General features: G+C 38.2%; 1 protein-coding gene across 1 annotated transcript in view; it reads right to left on the reverse strand.

Annotated features, from left to right (window-relative positions):
• Positions 1 to 7,569: 7,569 nt before the first annotated feature.
• bcl2b (BCL2 apoptosis regulator b) overlaps positions 7,570 to 20,569 on the reverse strand; it is a 47,547-nt gene continuing 34,547 nt past the window's right edge. The window contains exon 2 of the mRNA XM_056263123.1: positions 7,570 to 8,734. Within this exon, the coding sequence (XP_056119098.1) occupies positions 8,597 to 8,734 (138 nt within the window). The 3' untranslated portion in view covers positions 7,570 to 8,596. The remainder of the gene's footprint in view (positions 8,735 to 20,569) is intronic.

Genomic DNA, 20,569 nt, shown 5'->3' on the forward strand with positions numbered 1-20,569 from the left:
TAATATATAGCATTTATTTAGTGAAAGAGTTAGCAAACCAGCAAGCTGTGGACACCGAATGACTTGCCTGAGGTAAATATAAAGCTATGTGAAAAACTAAGCGTTTTATTGACGTATTTCCGCTGTTGAAACACTGATTGAGTGTTTACACGAGTTATGATGCCTTTCAGTAAGTATACTGTATCTTTCAACCAAGGGCGTAGGTTTAGGGGGGGACGCTAGGTACTAGTCCCAATCAATATTTTGAGATGACAAATTTGTCCCCACCAATATTTAGCAAGCTCCTTTGAACTGCTATTTTGATATTTGCGCTGCATTTGGATCTTTGCGCTGCTATTTGGATCGATTCCAACGGCCAGGACGACGACAGTACAAGATACGCCGTAATTTGATTGGCGGCGGGGTATCTGACAGGCAGGCTACACGCGCGGGCCGGGACTACTTTTTGTGCTTGCACTCACTGGCAGCGAGCGGGTGGTGTGTGCGTGTGTGTGTGTGTGCGCGCGTGACGACGCCGACGGTAAGTTACCAGGGCTGTCTCTCTGCCTGCCATATACATAGGCCAGAGTAAAACATTTTAAAATTCCGTTTTTTTTCCCCCTTTTTGTACTTTGTAGATCAGCTGTGTCACCCAAGAAGAAGAAAGGGGACATACGAAGCTTTTTCATAAAGCAGAGAGTGTAAGTAGGCAAACATAACTAGCCACACAAATAACTAGCAGTAGTAGTGACTGACCAGGCTTTCAAATGCAGATTCTACTGTGGAAAATAGTATTAACTGGTGATCCTGGTTACCCAGGATATTGTTACAGTTAAACCTAGCTTCTGCAATCTTTCCAGGTTAGGAGCATCAATTAGGGGTGTGCAGCACGGATAGACTCAGAAGTCGCGCTATCATGATAGAATGCTACGTTAGCAAGTCCCTGAATGTTAATTAGCCTACCTTAACTTAGAATCTTGCAGTCATAAACAGTGGATCATCTGAGACATTTTTCGTTTCTACATTCTGTTTATGTAATGTATTTGTGAGTGTAGCCTACTTGCTAGACACATGTGCTGGAAAAACATGTTGGCAATGTTAAAAAGGCAAAAGTTAACACTGTTGGTTATTCAAATATAATGAATCATTATTTGATTGATAATATCCAAATTCCAAATAATAATAATTTATGTTAAATAAAATGTTTGGTTGTTCAGCATTACATAGTCTCAGGTGTTTATTTTTTGAGAGTGCATTTTTGAGATTATACAGTTATACTAGCTCTTTATTGACAGTATACAGGATGGTGTATCGGGGTCAGGATACAATATAATGAGATTAAGTAGATTCACTTCTGTATTGTGATATTCTGTATTGCCAGCAGTCTGAAATGACAAAGGAAATCGCCATTAAAGCAATGTTACTTATCTTACAACAAAATAATTCCCGGGGGATGGGGGGTGTCCCCACCAAAGCTGAGACCAAACCTACGCCCATGCTTTCAACATACCTTCGGGTGTCCATTCATGTTTATTCTGTAACTGAGGAAGAGATGATCGCGCTCCGCGCTGCCGCATGCACACAGTGATATCTGTCACGCCACATCTAAGAGCGCCAAAACGGCATTTATTGTTTGCATTTCGTGATCAAATAGACATAATTTGAAAGATTACACCTTGCTTATTATCAAAAGTAACAAAACACTGAGCTTATTGCGATTATATGTGGTTAATGGTGGTTAGGCAACAGCCCTGTATTCGTTGAGTACATAACACATGAGGTGCAATGAGCCGGGGCTGGGCGGGGCCGCAGGGGGCGGGGCGTGTTCGGTTCGCCATGAGAGTATCGCGATACGTATCGTGGGTGGTGTATCGCGGTTTTTCGGTTCGGTTCAAATATCGTTACACCCCTAATGGTAATGGATATGTTATATGTTTGGTCTTGGCGGAATAGATCTATGTTTCTGCTGTAGAACAAGTACGGGACTTGCTCATCCCAATACATACACGATACACTGCTGTGAGCAAGTAAGACATGCTGCTGCTGTACAATATATGAATTACACCATTGCAGATCTGTACAGGTGGAGCTGGGGAAGTTGTAGGGTTTCTGAAAGCGCACTGCAACTGCTACAGCAAACGCTGCCCAAGTATTTGAAGGTTGAGCAGCGAGCTCATTGGCTACTGATACAACAGGAACCAATCAGCTGTGACCTAATAGAGATGATGTGATTGCAAGCAGATTGAGTTAAGGACCTATTAGCCGGCGCCATCTAGAGTTTCATGACAGAATTTTGTATGTGCAGAATTTCTCTTCCATTCCATTTCTTGTCAAATTATTTTACTATTCTATAAATTTTAAAACAGATTCCAGACTTTTTTTTTTTTTAAGATTTATTTTTTGTCTTTATTCAGATACAGATTCAGTTTGGAGGATGGACATGAAGCGAGGTGGGAGAGAGAAGGGGGGTGAAATCAGGAAGACCACGTGCCGGTATTCAAACTTGGAACTGAAGGAACAAATGGGGTCCAACTCTTATGATAGTTACAGTTATGACCTGTTCACCTTATCACCAAGTCAGGCAGTCACTAGATCTTCTTGTGGAAGAATAACAGTTTTTGCACAATTTGCATATCAAAGTAGCATTTTAAAAATGAAATGAAAAATTGTGTATTCACTGTTTTTGCCCAATGAAAGTCATTGGGGTCCCAAACAACACTTTGATTGAAGGGAAAAAACAGCCGGAGGCTTTGTATTAATAATAACATTCAATAGTAATTAATATGAATGAATTAATATTAGATAATGTTTTATCTATAAACGTAATAGCGTACAGTCAGCATTTATTCGCATTCTGTTCTTTACATTTAGCATTGATATCCCCTGCTGTCTGACATTTTTTCCAGAACAGTCTTGTCCAAAAACTAGCACACAACTATTAGCATGTCGCTCACACGCTCATCTGCCGTTGATTTTCCATTCTTTTTCGAGTCAAAGCATGTCGTGTGTATTCCATATGCATGAAGACAGAGAGAAAGAGAGAGATAGCGCTCTGGGGACGGAGGGCGGTTCAAGCGGGATGAACTCACTCACTCCTCGGGGAACTCTCTCTCTCTCTCTGTCGCGCTCTCAGTCACAATACGTTCATGCTTTTCACAGATTCAGTGGTGTCTTTTTGAAGAACGCCATGAGCTAAAGAAAAAGAAAGAGCGTTGTTAGGAGAGAGATTGAGTGCGAAGTGAAAGCTGGCCTGCGGGAGTCATTTTTATACGCATGGCATTTAGTGGGATGATGGATTGGAGATGTGTCTTTGAAGTTTAGGGGACACGGTGAATAAATAACACCCCCAGTGCTCGTGGCCATCGTACCTACTGTAGTGTATCTGCGTGTAAATAACCGACTGCAACACACTGCCTTCTGATGTTTGTTTGAATCACCTCACAGAAATATCACCATAAATCAGTCATTTCACGGAGGCAATGGCGTCTTAAATTTGTTTTATTGAATCTTAATTTGTTTGGCAGGAACAGAAGGACTCTAGTAGCTTATTCAAGCAATGACACATGATCATACACAACAGCATGGTCACTTGTGTGTCCTGTGCATCGCTATCACATAAAGTATAGCAGCTTTTCTTCAAAGTGAAATTGCTCCAGGTGTAAGTTAACAACACAACACAGGATCATTCAGAAACAGACATATAGTTTGTGTCTACTGTACATTGTGACCTTTTTCACCTTTATTTTTGAATGTTTATAAGTATATGTGTTGCTCAGAGAGAGCTCATGAAAGATGTCACCTAAAGTTCAGTACAGTCTAGTACAGGGGTTCTCAAGTCTGATCATCGAGGTCCACTTTCCTGCAGATTTTTATCTCCACCCTGGATCAAATTCCTGTCTAGTAATCCTGAAGACATTGATTGGCTTCTTCGTGTGTGTGTGTTTGATTAGGGTTGGAGCAAAACTCTCAGGAAAGTGGACCTCGAGGCCCAGACTTGAGAACCCTTGGTCAAGTGAATGATGCATTCGTTAATAGACTAATATAAATTTCTTCATATGCACTCAAATATAATAGTGCAAAGAAAAGTGAGTTTACACTATACATATTATATATATTTATTTATATAATTTACATAGCTTTCCAAACATCAAACTAAAAGGCATGTTCCAAAGACATGTAGTATTTTCTCAAGCAAAAGCTCAATTTTAACATGACGGTTTTAGTAGAATCAACTTTAGTGAAGATAAACAAAGCAGAATTTAATTTGTGAGACATGAACAGATTTAATTAATGAACAACATTTAACCATGATCTGAAATGAGACGTTTGAAACCTATTAGCATACTTGTAGCAAAAGATTGAAAAATCATTTTATTAATCATTATGTTGTTGTGTTTCCCAGTAAAATATTGCCAAATCCATAAAACAAGATACATTTACTTGAGAAGCAAAACTGTGTAAGATCTTAAGACTTGTTTTTAGAGAATATATCCTGAATATGGTTAAGCACAAAAAATCTTTTTAATATCTTACATTTGCTTCTCTAGTAACATTTCCAACCCAAGTTTCATGAATTTTCTCCAAAGATGTTATGTTGACATGTTAAAATTGACTTCTCACTCATAAAAATACAATAGCAGAATACATTTGAATGGCCTCTCCAGGTAGGATGTAAGAGGGAAAATAAAGCTTCAATATGAGTTTCCATACCACTACAGAAACAGTGACTACATGAAATTAAGTATTATTCATGACATCGCCACACAGAACAGGAAATTACATTATAATTTATAGACTTTATCATCTTTACATTAAGCAGCATTAATTCAGCAAATTAGGATCAAACGTATGCTCCAAATCTCTCAGAGAATCGAAAACCTAAAAATGAAAAACTCTAAATGATCTTTCGAAGTTACAGTTGGACGGTTGTTTTCAGGTACCTACAAATAAATAAAGGTGAAATAAGAACGAAATCTATCTGTTAGAAACATTTGAACAAATGTTAGTGTCAGAGAAAATCGCAACTGTAAACTAGAGACAAACAGCATCTATTTATGACACGAAGATAAACTGTTCCTTTTGAAAGCTCACTTGTTTTATATATAAAGCTTCGATCCTTTCAGACAGGTTTTGTTGTTGTTGACCATGCCACTACATTAGACATGTCAGTAGAAGTTACTCTTACACACGTAGCCTGTTCATCTGCTTTGCTGGACATGGTTGATTTCCAAATTCATCTATAAACCACTGATTAAATACTGTATATTTTAGACAGTAACACATTGAAGAATGAACATACATCCATACAGGCAGATAACAAGTAACATTGACTGGTTCAGGATGTAAGATCTACTGGAGAGGGCTGCTATTTCTCAAAAGCACATTAGCACCCCATACAGTGCCACTGTCTGTAGAGGAGATCATAGTTAATGATGCAGCACATGACCTCCGATACTACATCAATGCAAGCAAACATTGAATAACTGTCGCCTTCCTGGTACGTTTGTCCCTTTGCTGTTCCAAAGTTTCATTTTGGTTCCACGTGAACCCAAATGCGACCGATGCAAAAGCACCAAAGCTGGCTCCATAGCGCACACTGTATAAAGTTGCTCTTGTCCACAGTTTTTGCACTTAAACTTTTCATTTCCTGCATGTAAATCCTTTAAACATGCAGCAGGATTGTGTTTAAGCATGCTGTTTATGGGAACAGACATCAGGGTGATTGCACATATAACGGTAAACACCAAATCCAAGGAACAAAGAATGGATTTCCACTGCAGATTTCCATACTGGACCCAACTGATCCCTGGAGTTGATGCTTTGGAAATTAAATAATAATAATAATAATAGCGATGAAAAGTCTGGACCACTGGGAGGATTTCATGAAAACATGTCCCAGTCACATTTCACCCCAAATAATATATGTTTGTGTGCAATATAACAAATTATGAACTTTATTGAAACAATTACATTACAGTAATAAGAATGTCGTTGGAAATGTGCTTTTATATATTGGTATATGGTTCAATGTACATTTACAGGGCCTAAAACTAACTTTTTGACACACCTGCTAATGGCCGGTGACTTAAGAAAATTTACCGACCATAAATATTTTTTACTGGTCATGAAACAGTTATGACACCAACTTTTAGAAACTAGTGAAAATCCACAATTATCTTTTCCAATTTGGATACTACAGCTAAAACTACTAGCCTAACTAATAGGCTATACATGTAAATATAGTCTGCATAGTCTTCACTGTATAAATTATACATACATATTAAAGTTACAGAAGTTATTCAGTCAAGAGCAGTGAGTGACTTCTACTTTTACTCTTGTCCTTTGTTGTTGGATGGACATAAAAAATGCAGACAGCAGCAGGAATATTAGGCTGCTGTCACTTTAAGACCGAATGCACGGATCCAATATGCTGTTTCACATGCGTTTTATTTCTCAACTGTTTAAGTTCACTTAAGCCATAACCGACTATGTTTACTAGGATACTTAAGGAGACAGGCATTTTTTACATAATTTGGTGTGAGTTTGTCCATTCAAGTGCAAGATGATGTGAAAGAGCGCTCAATTAAGTATTCGCGCACTGTCTGAGACATGGATTTTTCGGATGTTTAAATTTCCCATACAGCGCGCAAGTATCGAATTGAGTTCCCTTTCGCATCTTCTTGCGCTTGAATATTTAACTAGGCAAGGCTTATACTTTCGTGATGATGCAGCACTAGCTGTCGACTGTCCCGAGCATCATTCACGTTTGTTCGCGTTCGCACAACATTGCATTGTTAGAATCCATAAAAATGTTTTCGGCCAACTGACGATTGACACCATTTCATATACTCTCCAACGCAGATTTTTACTCTCATTTGGCGCTTGCCGAGAGTTCATTTTAGGCCCTGTACATACATATATATATGTGTGTTTGTGTGTATTTTTGTCAGTATTTTCTAATGAATAGAAATTTCAAAAGAACAGCTAAAAAATCTTTTGTCATGTTATAAATGTCTGTACTGTCACTTGATCAATTTAATGCATCCTTGCTGAATAAATGTATTAATTTCTTTAAAAAAAAAGAAATTTGCACTGACCCCAAACATTTAAAAAATATATATATATTTTGATTTGGGGGTGAGATATGACCTGGACTTGACAGTTTTGAGATCCACCCAACTGCTTCTTGTGGTGTGTGAATGAACACTGGTGGACAACAGTGTAGTTAGAGTGTTAAAGAAGAATAAAGCATCAATGCACATACTGTACAGCTAGAGGTGTTTTGACCAGCTCATATCTGTCGAACATGTCAATAATGCAGCTTACTCTCTCAAAGTCTGGAAACTACTTTCTGACCCCAAGCACTTCAAGGAAACCCTTCTTAAAGAGGTCATCGGATGCAAAATTCACTTTTATATGGTGTTTGCATATAAATGTGTCTTTGCAGTGTGTGGACACAACCACCATACAATGAAAAGTTTGGATTTTCTGAGCATTATGATGTCATATTGCTCATGCTCCGCCCACAAAAACTGACGGACTGTCCCGTATTAGCATATTTCTGCCCTCAGCCATTTGTATACTGTCCACCAAGGCAGGTTGCCAAGGCAGCACTTTACATGTTGTGTCGACACACGCCCTACGGAAGAGAGGGGTGGGGTGAGCAGTTGCTCATTATCATTTAAAGAGACATGCACCGAAACGGGTCGCTGTGAACAGAGCTGTTTTTGAGGAGGTAAAAAGGGTGTTTTTTTACACAACCATTGAGGAATTTTAACCAAAGTATGTTACAAACTTTACATGAAGACCCTAAAGAATCATACCAACTAGTGGAATATGGGCATTCGATGACCCCTTTAAGTCCTCAATAAAGCTCTTTAAGTTGCTATTGCTACAAAGAGAAAATGGCATCCCATTATCCATTTTTCAGCTGTTCCTTCTTGAAATCAGTGAGCACGAGATTTCATCAACATCCAGTGTCTAGAGGGACACTGTCTTAACGCTCATGCCATTTCTCTCTTTTCCTCCTCACAGTTCTTCTGGTTCTTACTCACACTCTATGATACAAGGGTGGCGGCAATATCACAAGAAACGTTAGCCTGAAATTGGTAAAAGACAAGCTACAATTAATCCTACAAAAACAACTAAGATAAACAATGGTAGTTTAGTGCAGATTGTCTCTTAAGATCAACCTGACTGTTAAAGGACATTTGGAGTGCTGGTGTCATCAAAAGATACCTCAATCACCAAAGATCTTCAAAACCTCCAGATGTTTCTTGTCCATTTTCCCATCATTTTTATGTATAAATACACTAATATGTGCTACACTCAAAACTCACTTTGAGATCTGAACTAATTCTGCCAATGACACATCTGCCAATGTCTGTTTCACCTCATTATTCATCTTCTCCGCCATCCTCTCATGATGTGTCGGCAGTGCATTCATTTCCTGTCTTTTCTGTCTTTGTGTTTGAAGGCAGAGAAGAAAGACTTGTAGAGAGTGGGAGAAAAGCTTTGAAGAGGAGCAGTCCTGGGACATGGATGTCTTCTGGGGAAAGCAGAGGAGGGGGTTGACTGAAGGGAGAAAGGGCAAGCGAGTGAAGGAGGGGAAGGTTCCTCATTTCTGGGCAAGGTAGGCTCCTATGGTCAAGCCAACGGCCCCGAGAGCGGCTAGACCGAAGACTGTTACTATTGACGACCACGAGCTGCGAAACACTGATTCCCTCTGCCTGCTGTAGAGCTCCACAAATGCCTCCTGGTGAGAGACAGAGAGAGAGAGACAGAGAGACAAATATATTTCATTAAAACATAGCATTTTCATTGAACATATAATTCATGGTGCTTGCTAATGCATCACTATTACCATTTCTTTTACTTCAGAAGATGAAACAGTCATTTAAAATCACATTTGATAACAATTTACCCTAGTTCTTAAATGGATCCTCATGAATAGATCAAAAGTAATTATACTTTCTACATAAACATCTGGGGCCGTATTCACAAAGAATTTTATCTTACCACTAGGAGTACTCCTAAATCGCACTAAAATATTTTAGCTAGGAGTTTTCTCTTAAAAGTTATTCACAACGCCTTTCAGACCTATTCTTAGTAAGGAAAAATGACAACTCCTAAACTAAGAGTGAGTCTTCGTTGCTATAGATGACGTCAATTCTCATGCACGAGCTTCCATCGCAATGATCACGGTGATTGGTTGTTAGATGACAGGGCCATCATGCGGAGCATAACACAGACGCAACAAATCATGGAATTACGACATCTAAATATGTTTGTGTCCTACACAAAATAATAATAGTAATATCATCGAAATGCATATATAATGACATGTTTGTGCAGGCCCCAGTGAAGTGTAATTCTAAAAAGGCAGAGAGAGAGAGAGAAAAGTCGTGAATTAAATTAAATTAAATCAAGGTAATACCCCAATGAAAACCGCCACTTGCCTAATAATGAAAAAACGACACTTGCATTGCATTAACACTTGGTTGGTTAATTGACATCCTATTAGCCTAAATAGACTAGGCCTACTTAAAGCAAGGAAATGTTGCTCCTATTGAAGTAATGTAATAGTTGAATGACGGTGGATGATGAACTCGCCAAAACGGAAAAGAAAGCCCAACTGGACGCAGGATCAGTTACTGCTGCTGGCCCAGTTGGTGCTGAAAAAAAAAACCATAATAAAAGGGAAATTCGGCACTGGGATATCAAGCAAAACTAAGCGTGAGAATGGGAGAGGATTTGTTTGCAGATCAATGCAGCATTCCCGCTTGTGTCGCGGACCCCGGACGACTGCGAGAGGCGGTGGTGTGCGCTACAATCCTTTGTGAATAGGTCTTAGTGAGCTAGGAGTCCTCTCGACTTCTTTTAAGCTGTCCCAGACTTAGGTGCTACTTTTAGGGCTAAAATGCTTCGTGAATTACTCTTAGTGAAAAAAATTAGGAGTCCTAAAGTTAGGAGTGACACGCCCATTATTTTTATGAGTTGCTCCTAAATTCGCCAGTTAGGAGCTACTTTTAGCCTTAAAATTCTTTGTGATTACGGCCCCTGATACACAGCCTAAACAAAATAGCCAAATTACATGCAGAAAACATAACTGTTAATGTAATTAGGTGTGGGATTATTTAGAACCTCGCAATTCAATTTGATTCTTGAGGCTATAATTCAATCCTCTATTTTTACTCAAATGTAGTACAACTACTATTAAATGTATGTGTCAATTTGTTATGCCAGTTCCCTACATTTAATCGTGATATGACACTATAGGGTAGAGCTGTTACCAATCAAATTAAACCATTGGCCGGTTGCATTAACAGCTTAGACTAGTCTGAAAAGTTAGTCATCAAAACTGCTATTGGTCAGACTAGTTCTTACGACAGTAGGGGCTAAGTTTGTGCAACTAGCCACAGTAATTGCATGAATAAAAAATTCATACTTTAAATATCAAACTAAAACCGCCAACATTTAGTTCTACGATGTCTAAGTCTAACATTTTCACACGATTACAAGACAGCAAATAACAATAAATAGTCAAATCTTTTGTATATGATCATAAAGTGAGATAAGTATGAAGTGCCAGCATTCCTTTCAAATGTTTTGAATATTTGCAACATTCTCTAGCTTGATAGAGTTTATGCTGAAGCCTGTTTAAAGTGTTGCAACTTCTGCCCCCTGGTGGTAAGAATGCAGTCTATGCAGTCCACAGGGATGGAGAGATAAACATACTCAATTCAAGAGCTCTAGGTGAATGAGCAGAGCCTTCCAGAGTCTACATATGCAGTCCAACCCATACTGCCTTACAATATATGTCAAATATAATCTCATACTCTCTAATCTCACCTCATAAATCTGTCCAACATTTGGGACACATTAGTGATTTCCTCACATATGTTAGTCTGTCGTCTCAGAATGTGTCTTTAAACACAGAGCAGAGAGGATGTCCGCTAATATGACGACTGTGGGCAACCAGGGCGGACAGAGGAAGAGACATCCCGAACCAGAATCTTTGTGTTTAACAGGATGTCAATACAGCTGAACTGGGGGAGAGTTCCTCCTGTAGTTCCTCTCCAGAGGACAAAACTCAGCGTGTTGGAGACTATTACTACATAGTAGAGCCCGACCGATATGGATTTTTGGGGGCCGATGCCGATACCGATATTAGGGAGTAAAAAAAGCCCGATACCGATATATCGGCCGATATTATTTATGTGTACATTATAATACAGTAGCAATATTATTTATGTGTATTATAGTACAGTATACCAGTCAAAAGTTTGGACACTTTCCTATTGGTGTGTACAAACTTTTGATGGGTACTTTACACAGTAGCTATAAACAGAATAAATATATTTTATAAACACGTTTTGCAATGATCACTCAAATGTGGTGATCAAACACTTGTGTGACACAGATATGTAATGGAGGCAGGGGGAATGATAGAATGAGAATTAAACAGCTGAGCTGTAACCAAACTAGTTTGCATTGCATGTTATATTATATTATATTCTAAATACTGTTGCATAATCTTCACTAATGACTTTGTCTTTTAATTTAGTCATAACTTGTATCAATAAATATATAAAAAGTGTCACTGACAAAACCTTATTATCTTCTATTTTTACTCTTAATTCCTCTAATCTCTACCAGTGGAGGAAGAACTCAGATCTTTTTACTAAAGTAAAATTAATAATATCATAATGAAAACGTTTTTAATTACATATGTACAGTACTTTTATACTATTTTAAATAATTAGTAAGGAAAATGTACTAAACGTGAAACTAGGCTACTCTTAATGCAAAATGGCCCTATATAAAGTGTTATAATTATATGCATTTTTGGAATATTGCTTGATGTTGTAACGTAGCGTTATAGGCAGAATGAGCTTTAACACTGTGTCTTCACCGGACGCGGCCGTTACTGCTCGCGGCGCAACAGCTGTTTACCCGAGACAAAGCAGAATCAGTTTACTGTCGGAGATCGCTCGCGCCACGCATTTAATCAATGTTTCATCAACCAATTGCCTTAATAAATAAGAAGTAGGCCTAAATATAGCAGACAATATAATCAGGACTTCTCAGCTGCGCGCTTGCAATAGTCATAAGCTCACACAATACGTGATAGAGGCTTGTAGCAGAGAAATCAATTCTGTGAATTACACAGCGCAAATCACAAGTACCCGGTAGGCTACTACCCACCGGATGAAGAAGGGTTGGCTCTCAGTCTCCACAGGCTACATAAAATATTCATTTTATTTTATTTTATTTTTCGTGTTCGGATTTATGAGGAAAAAACCATGTTACAGACGCGACAGTTCAGCACTACGGACGTGAGCGCTCTGAAAGCGGCACTAAAATATGCTTTGAAACTTTCACATAGACATCAAACAGAAAGCACAAAACCTTTCGTTTCAAAGTGAATTTCGTTTTGTATTAATTGTATCTTAATTTTAATCAATGTTTCATCAACCATTTGCCTGGATTTAATTTATAAGAAATATAGCAGACGATAGATAATCTCGACACGGAGGCGCCTGCGGGTGAACTGGAGCTCGTCTCATGAACCGAAACTCAGCGTAGGCCTATAGACCTGAGAATTGAAATATATCTATATTGAAATGTCTACTTTTAAACAGAACAATTCAAAACGAAAGACAGGCAGACTCATGTAATCGTATGAAATGTGCATTTCTCTCTGGCGCGCGTTCACTGAAGATCGCGAGTCAGCATCGTCAACTTCATCTTTGGCTGACACTGACGGAAAACACTTGTTTATTAATAAACAATTAAAATATCTCCTTGCTATATTTGTTGTATTCATAATCATTACTTTTGCCAGTTCTTGTGACAGCTTTTAGGTGCTTTATTGGCAGCGCCACCCTTACATGAATCACCGCACCCGCATTTTTAAAAATATTCATTTATCGGCCATTATAAATGCCGATACCGATAGTTAGGAAAATGCCTAAAATCGGCCGATAATATCGGCCCCGGGCTCTACTACATAGATACCTCATATATCTAGTGTAATTATTCTAAAAGCAGCAGACAAAGTATCATTATTATGGGTTTTATATACATTTATCAGGTTTTGGCACAAAGGAATATTAGAAAATGTGATTCATAAAGGAAAGGAAAAACTTTTCCGCTTTTCGTACATAGTTTGTTGTGTAAAGGTAGTTCTGGACAGTTCTTATGATACTTCATTAGTGGGGGTTTTTTGGTAATTTTTGGAGCTGGAGAGTCCTTGCTGTTATTAAATCTCATAGTATGAAAATCAGAGCCAGATCATTCTGTTAAGCATCTCCTTTCGTATTTCATGGAAGAAAGAAAATCGTGCAGGTTGGAGGTTCATTTTGGGTTGAACTGTCCCTTTAAATTGATATACAGGAAGTATTTCCTTTAATTCAGTTCAAAACACCAGAAAACTATTTCCTCTCATCCTCCCTTCCATGTAGTCTGTGAGAGACACAGGCACAGCTGAGAATAAAACTCTGACTTCCTTGCATTCAAACTGCTCAATCAAGCCTCTCGGATGGATAACATTTGTGTATCTCTATTAAGGGTTAGTTCACCCCAAAATGAAAATTCTGTCAGTAATTACTCACCCTCATGTTGTTCCAACCCCGTAAGGCTTTCGTTCATCTTCGGAACACAAATTAAGATATTTTTGATTAAATCTGAGAGCTGGATCACTCCTCCATAGGCTTCTTAAGGGATCGAAACTGGCCGGCCCAAAAGTTATTAAAGACATCGTTAAAATAGTCCGAGTGACTACAGTGGCTCAATTTTAAATGTATCAAGCGACGAGAATACTTTTTGTGCGCAAAAAACAAACAAATAAAATCTCGTGAAATCTCGAGGCCCACAGAGAAGGAAATGAATAGTTGAATAAAGTCGTTATTTTTGTTTGTTTTTTTGCGCACAAAAAGTATTCTCGTCGCTTGATTGAGCCACTGTAGTCACTCGGACTATTTTAACGATGTCTTTAATAACTTTTGGGCCGGTCAGTTTCGATCCCTTAAGAAGCCTATGGAGGAGTGATCCAGCTCTCAGACTTAATCAAAAATATCTTAATTTGTGTTCCGAAGATGAACGAAAGTCTTACGGGGTTGGAACAACATGAGGGTGGAATTACTGACAGAATTTTCATTTTGGGGTGAACTAACCCTTTAACCTCTGGGTGTTTTCTATGTGAGCCAAAACCATAAGAGAAAATCATCATCTCATCAAGTTCTTATTTAACAGACATGCAAGCCAGGCTGTTTTTGTGTTGTACTCCCTCGTCCCTCTGTGTACTCCCCTGATGAGACCAAGGCACATTTCAGGTATTAATTAGCAAACACCGCATGCCACCCTCCGCGGACACAGTGTTTTATGAGGGTTTTTTTCAAGCTGTCCTTGTTAAACTTCACACTGAAAACAATATGAAGGGAGTCACTGCAGCGACAGCTCATTGAGTGTGCCTTTGCGTAAAAACCTTTTTATATGTTCGCCCACACATGCATTCCAGTTCAAAACCTCCTATTGTACGGTATGCCCACAATCGAGTCCCTCTGAGAGAACAGCAGGAAACGTTACTTTGGAGAAGTAAAACTTAAAAGAGAAGATATTTTCCAAAGGTTGCCCAAATGGTGGAGACAGTTCAATGTTAAGAGGCCACATAATCCTGGAGGCTTCTTTTCATATGGCAACAGATCTAAAGATTTCTAGAAGTGCTCAGGGTCACATGAGTGAAAATACAAGCAGGAGTTATGGAAGACACTTCATTGATCCATAGAAACCTAAAGGCATCACTAATCTAAAGAAAGAGCTTGACCTGGATAGAATTTATGGCTACATATCAGTATTTATTATTGTTAAATAAAACCTGTAAAAAAAAAAAAAAATCATTTTCAGCAATTGAAATAAAGCAGAAATAAAATGTAAATATGAGGTGAAAACCTTTAAATATGACATTTTTGAAATGCAACTGAAATTGAATAAAAATAAATGAAAGGTATATACTGTATATATATATTATTTAACTGAACATGTCCAATGTGACTAATCAATTTATTAAATGCATTGAAAATGCAATATCTGCCTTAATTTTTAACATATTTTTCTTGGCTCATTATATGATCAGACTGCCAAAAAAGAGATTTACTCAAAATTGTATTATAACTGCAAAATACAGATGATAACTGGACACTCTTGCCAAATTAAACATGATCAGGTCATGTACAGTACAAACGAAAGGAGGTCATGTGACAGCACATGATGTTCTGTTTCGCTTTCTGTTTTTGAAATATAGTATGGAGTATACAGTTTTGTGCATTTTATTTTCAGAAAGTAATATGCTAGTATACATATACATATAACAATCTATGCGTCACTGCAGAATAGAGCATTTCTAAATGATTTTGAGAGCTTTCTTGACTCCATGAGTGTGTTGGAAATCACGAGATCTGAGGATGATGGGAGAGAGTCAGGTGGGCATCATGGGACAAGAGTGCAGGAACAAGCGTCACACTTTCATCATTCACTCAGTCAGGCCTTAATACACTCACACACACACACATCACATGTGACTTCACTTCTGGAGACTGGAGAGTAGCGTATATTTTCCATCACCCTCATGTTGATAGATAAATACACTTCCAGAAACTGATGGCTGTCACAAGATATTCCAACGACACTTTGGAATTTTTGCAACACTTTCACCCAGTCATTTAAAAAAAGGTGCAGTGAGCTACTTCACAAGAATTTCTTCCCTGTATGTTTCTTGCTTTATACTTTTATTCATGAGTGTTATCAATTCAAGGTTGTTACAGTATGACCCAAGTAATATCCCGGTAATTTACCTGAATTTACATTCAGATGCTATTCTGGACACTCTTGCTAAATTAAACATGATCAGGTCATGTACAAATGAAGGGAGGTCATGTGAAAGCACATGATGTTCTATTTTGCTTAGTATTTTCAGGAGCAGTGTACAGAATTGCACATTTTTATTCAGAAAGTAATATGTTAGTGTGGTCGATTTTAATAAATGTGAATGCTGCCATCTGAACCCTGGTGCGCACCAAACAAGTGGACCAAGACCCCTAAAAAGACGATCTCTGTCCGATTTCAAACGAACTCTGGTGCGGTTTAATTGAAATATGAACGCAACATGGACCAAAGACATCTAAATGAACCAAAGAGAGGACATGATGTCACAAGATGCGACCCTAAATAGGACAAAATGTTCAAGCATACCTGGTAAGCATTACAGAAAATGGCTTTAAAAAGTCAATGTTGTGTATGCTACATTTACATTTTATATTTCGCATTTCATGCAGGACAGTCAAGTTCTTTAACATGATGGAACAGAAAAGCCCAATCCACAAAATTCTCTTGAAGTTCACTGTATGTGGTAACATAGTCCAAAAATGAAAATTGTCATCATTTAGGCCTACTCACCCTCATGTCATTCCAAACTCATAATGCCAGGCTCAGACTACACAATATTTTTTGTCTGTTATGATAGTCACTGTGTCAGATTATGCGATTTTGACTTCTAAATTCTTGTAGTGTCGTCGACAAAAAAACATGTCAGACTACACATTGCTTCGCCACAAATTATTTCTTGCATCTTTAACGACGTGTGATATCATCAAGGCGGCAGAACTATATCGACTGACTGTGTTGTGAGCGTAAACAAACAATGGGTACCAAACATAGACTGTAAAAAATATGGACAAAGCGTCTGTGACGTCACCCTTAGACTTTCTGAAGAACGGTTGAGGCTGTTTATGGGGGGTATGGGCGGTGCCATCTTGGAAAATCTTACGATATTTCAAATACAAATGTTCAGAAAGGATACAGAGGTGGTACGATGTGTTGTGTCAGATCATGGCCGAGACGTCAAATTTCAGGAATTCCACTCGGCGCAGCCCGTTATCAGCTGTCAATCACGCGCTTATTTGTCATACTGTTACATTTTATATCTAAATACGATCTAAACTACCGAGTTAGAAAAAAATTCACCCCCCTCACAGTTGTCAGGCACTCGGGACCTATCCAAAAATACAATAAAAGTCCATGGGACCAACATGAAAACATGTAAATTTATGCTGTGAAAACGGACATTTTAACATGCGGTCTATGGATATTTGCTCCCTTTTGGGACCTCCCTCTAGCGGATTTTCGATGTATTGCAGTTTTTCGCACTTCCGGGTAGGCTTCATTGTTCAGATTAGAATGTTGCCGCTTGGTACCAAAGCGTTGTTTTGCGCACTGGATGTCTTGTCGTCAGAAAAGACCCCAAAAGAAAGAAAACCTGACGGTTGACACGTTCAGAGAGAATACGAAGAGGACAGTATGGAATGAGATGTGACGGAACCCAGGGGCGGTTTCTTCATTAGGGCGATTGGGCGACGCACCACCAAAGTGACTTTTTCAATCACATTCACAATCTCATTCAACCACAGAGTTACGCTAGCCGGGTCCGTGTCACTATAATCCAATCAGCGTCATGTCACGTTCTGTGGAGTACCGCCTCTTTTTGGGCGATTTCACTCTGGCTGAGAATCGCCCCGAGTGTTCCCATAGACTTCCATTCAAAGATGTTTTTTTTTCGAATTGGAGGCACTGCAATGCATTCTCTATGGGTTCCGGGAGGGCTCGCACTAACGTGCTTACGTCATCATACGTATCCTTAACTTGTGCAGCGATTGGTGGGAACAAACATACACTATTAAATATCTTTAAGATTAAGTGACAAATAATATTTAAAAACAATTTTGAATTTGAATAACAAGAAAAAATGAAACACTACTATAATATCTTTATCAAATGTGATTAAAAAAAAATAAAAATAAAAAAGAACGAGAGCGAGAGAGACTGTTGGGACATCTCGCGACTCGCGCGTTGAGGCCAGCTGAACTTGAACAACGTCATGGCAAACGCAGTCATTTATCGTGTCATTAAAATAAATACCATTCAGCCCGTCGTAGTTATCAGCATACATTGAGCAGGAGCAAGTAGCAACAGGAACAACACGATCTAGGAGGGCCTTGGGAGAAGAAGACAAGCAGAGGCTGTCTAAAGAGGTATTGCTGAACATTTTAATACTCGAGTGTTGGAAAATCTCACTTTGTTTTTACAATCAGTTTAGGAAAGGATGGTAGCAGTCTTTTTTTACTCCTAGCATTGTACTTTGAAATTTGTACATTTCCATTTGAACACACAACACAATCTTTATCCTACACGTCAACGATTCAGTCAACAATATTATTTGTCGCCACCTAGTGGAATCTTTAATACAATAACTTAAACTATCTGAGTGGATTGAAAATACATTTACTGGTCAAAAACCCTTGTCAAACTTCATTTGAGCTTGAATTTTGGTAAAATGGTAATTAACGTAATAACACACACACACACACACCATCAGCGCTGTCGGACGGAAGCCTTGTATGTCCAAAACTGTTACTTTTCAGGAAACGAAAGAAAACTTTTTTTTCCCCCAAAATAATTTCCAAGCTCTTTTAATGCTTTCCATTGGTAAAATATTTGTAAAACACATTGACAGATGTAAAGGGTGACCTATAGCATTAATTTTTGAAAAAATAGGGAGATAATACAATATGGATTCTGCCTGATACATTGTTGCTGTCGGGATGGAAAACCTTGTATCTCTATATTTATATTATAATAAATAAATTATTTTATAACTAAAATAAATGTATTTATTTTGTCAGGTCTGCGACACAATCTTAAAGTAGTGAAGTTGCCTTTACATGCTTAAGCTGTTAAATTATCCATTGCATGGGTGGACCTTATCCTTATCAATCATCCAAACATTTGCCCCCCCTGAGAGATTTTGCAGGAGCCGCCACTGACGGAACCTGTCGTGAAAGACCGGAGTTTTTTTTTTTTTTTTGCAGCATCGGTTGTCGTCAACTATGACACACTATACGAGATAAAACGATCGATTTTATCCCAGACAGTCTACGTCAAACGGATTGTAAACGGGCATAAGGCATTTGTTCATCTTTTTAAACACAAATGATAAAAAAAAAAAAAAAAAAAACTTCGACACTTCAAAAATCCATAAAGTCATCATAAAATGAATCCATGTGAATGGAGCTGGTCAACAATGAGAACTCTGTATGCACGTTGATCAATGTTTATACAGTAATTAAAGGCTTATTTAAATCCATTCATGATCGTCTAAAACTTGGATTAAACGACTTGATTCATATGGATGGATTACATTTACCATCTCTTTATGAACTTTTTGAAGTGTAATAAGTTTTGGTGTAATGTATTATTATGTATAGAGGGACATAAATCCCTCAGGCTTCGTTAAAAATATCCGATATTTGGGTGAACCATTAAGATTAAGATTTGTCCTCACAGAAATGAATCATATCATATAAGTCAGTCATATATTGTATCAAATTACCATCTGATATCATCAATGTCCATTTTTTTAAACTGAAAGGCTGTCATTTTAAGATGATGATTGTAGTCCTTATCTTAATTGTTATGAACAGAAAATGCACTTGCTTGTTTTACGTTTAAGAAAAAGTGCAGTAAAAAATTTGGGTCACTTTCATCTTCTTTTCTTTATAATAGATTTTGGGATGTCCTCTACATGTTTTATAGGTCAAAGAATTAATGGGGTAAATTAATTATTCTTCGTTATCCCATTTTGAAGCTGCTCTTCCCCATCTCGTGATGCGATGGCTGGTATTCACTGGAGTGAAGGAGTAATGCTTTCATCAGCAGAAGTGGTTCTTAAGGTCAGTAGGACTGCACAGAGGCTTAAAACTCCCTCTCCACACTCTTCTTTCAGTGCGTGCCATATGAAATCGGGAACATTTTGGTGGAAATCTTCTTCAGCCTCCTGCCATGGAAAACCCAGACTAATGAAAACTCCCTGAAGGCTCCCACAGGAGAGTGATGGGGGAGTCATTGTCCTTATGTCGCAGTTCCGCGGCTACAAACACACATTATTTGCTAGACTAGGCTGTTTTATTTTTCTCATGAACCGAGAACTAAGGGATGTGAGGCCGTTTCCCTAGAAACAAAACCTCTGTCATCGCGTCAAAAATGTTTTCCAAAAAACAATATAATTCGGGTATTTATCAAATTACAGCAATGTGTCACTATTCTAACAGTAAGAGGTCATCCTGATTTAAAACACATTAAAACCGACAGAGTGCAGCCTTTCCTTGATAACATATGCTGAAATAATTTGCCATTTACATCATCTGGCCAAATTAGCTAAGTAAAAGAGCAAAAAAATTGACACAATCTAGCTTTTTCATAATTTCATTGTGTCTACACCATGTCTTTATCCTTATAGAGAGCAATATGAAATAAAGTGGAGAATTATTTAGTTAATTATTATTAACTCCTGAACTTTGTTTGACCCTCTGAGAACGGGGCAGGTTTTTACATGAGTTCGGAGACATTAGCGAGAGTTTGAAATGGTACATATAAAGAACCCACTGCCAAATAATCTGTCAAATCCTGCAGATAAATGGCCATGATGCGGTGGAGATCTAAAGCAGGACTACACAACAATCTTTGAACTCAACCAATG

The sequence above is a fragment of the Rhinichthys klamathensis genome, unplaced genomic scaffold (genome assembly GCF_029890125.1).
Source record: "Rhinichthys klamathensis goyatoka isolate OS25496 unplaced genomic scaffold, OSU_Roscu_1.1 h1tg000011l_1, whole genome shotgun sequence".
In the NCBI taxonomy this organism is placed as follows: Eukaryota; Metazoa; Chordata; class Actinopteri; order Cypriniformes; family Leuciscidae; genus Rhinichthys; species Rhinichthys klamathensis.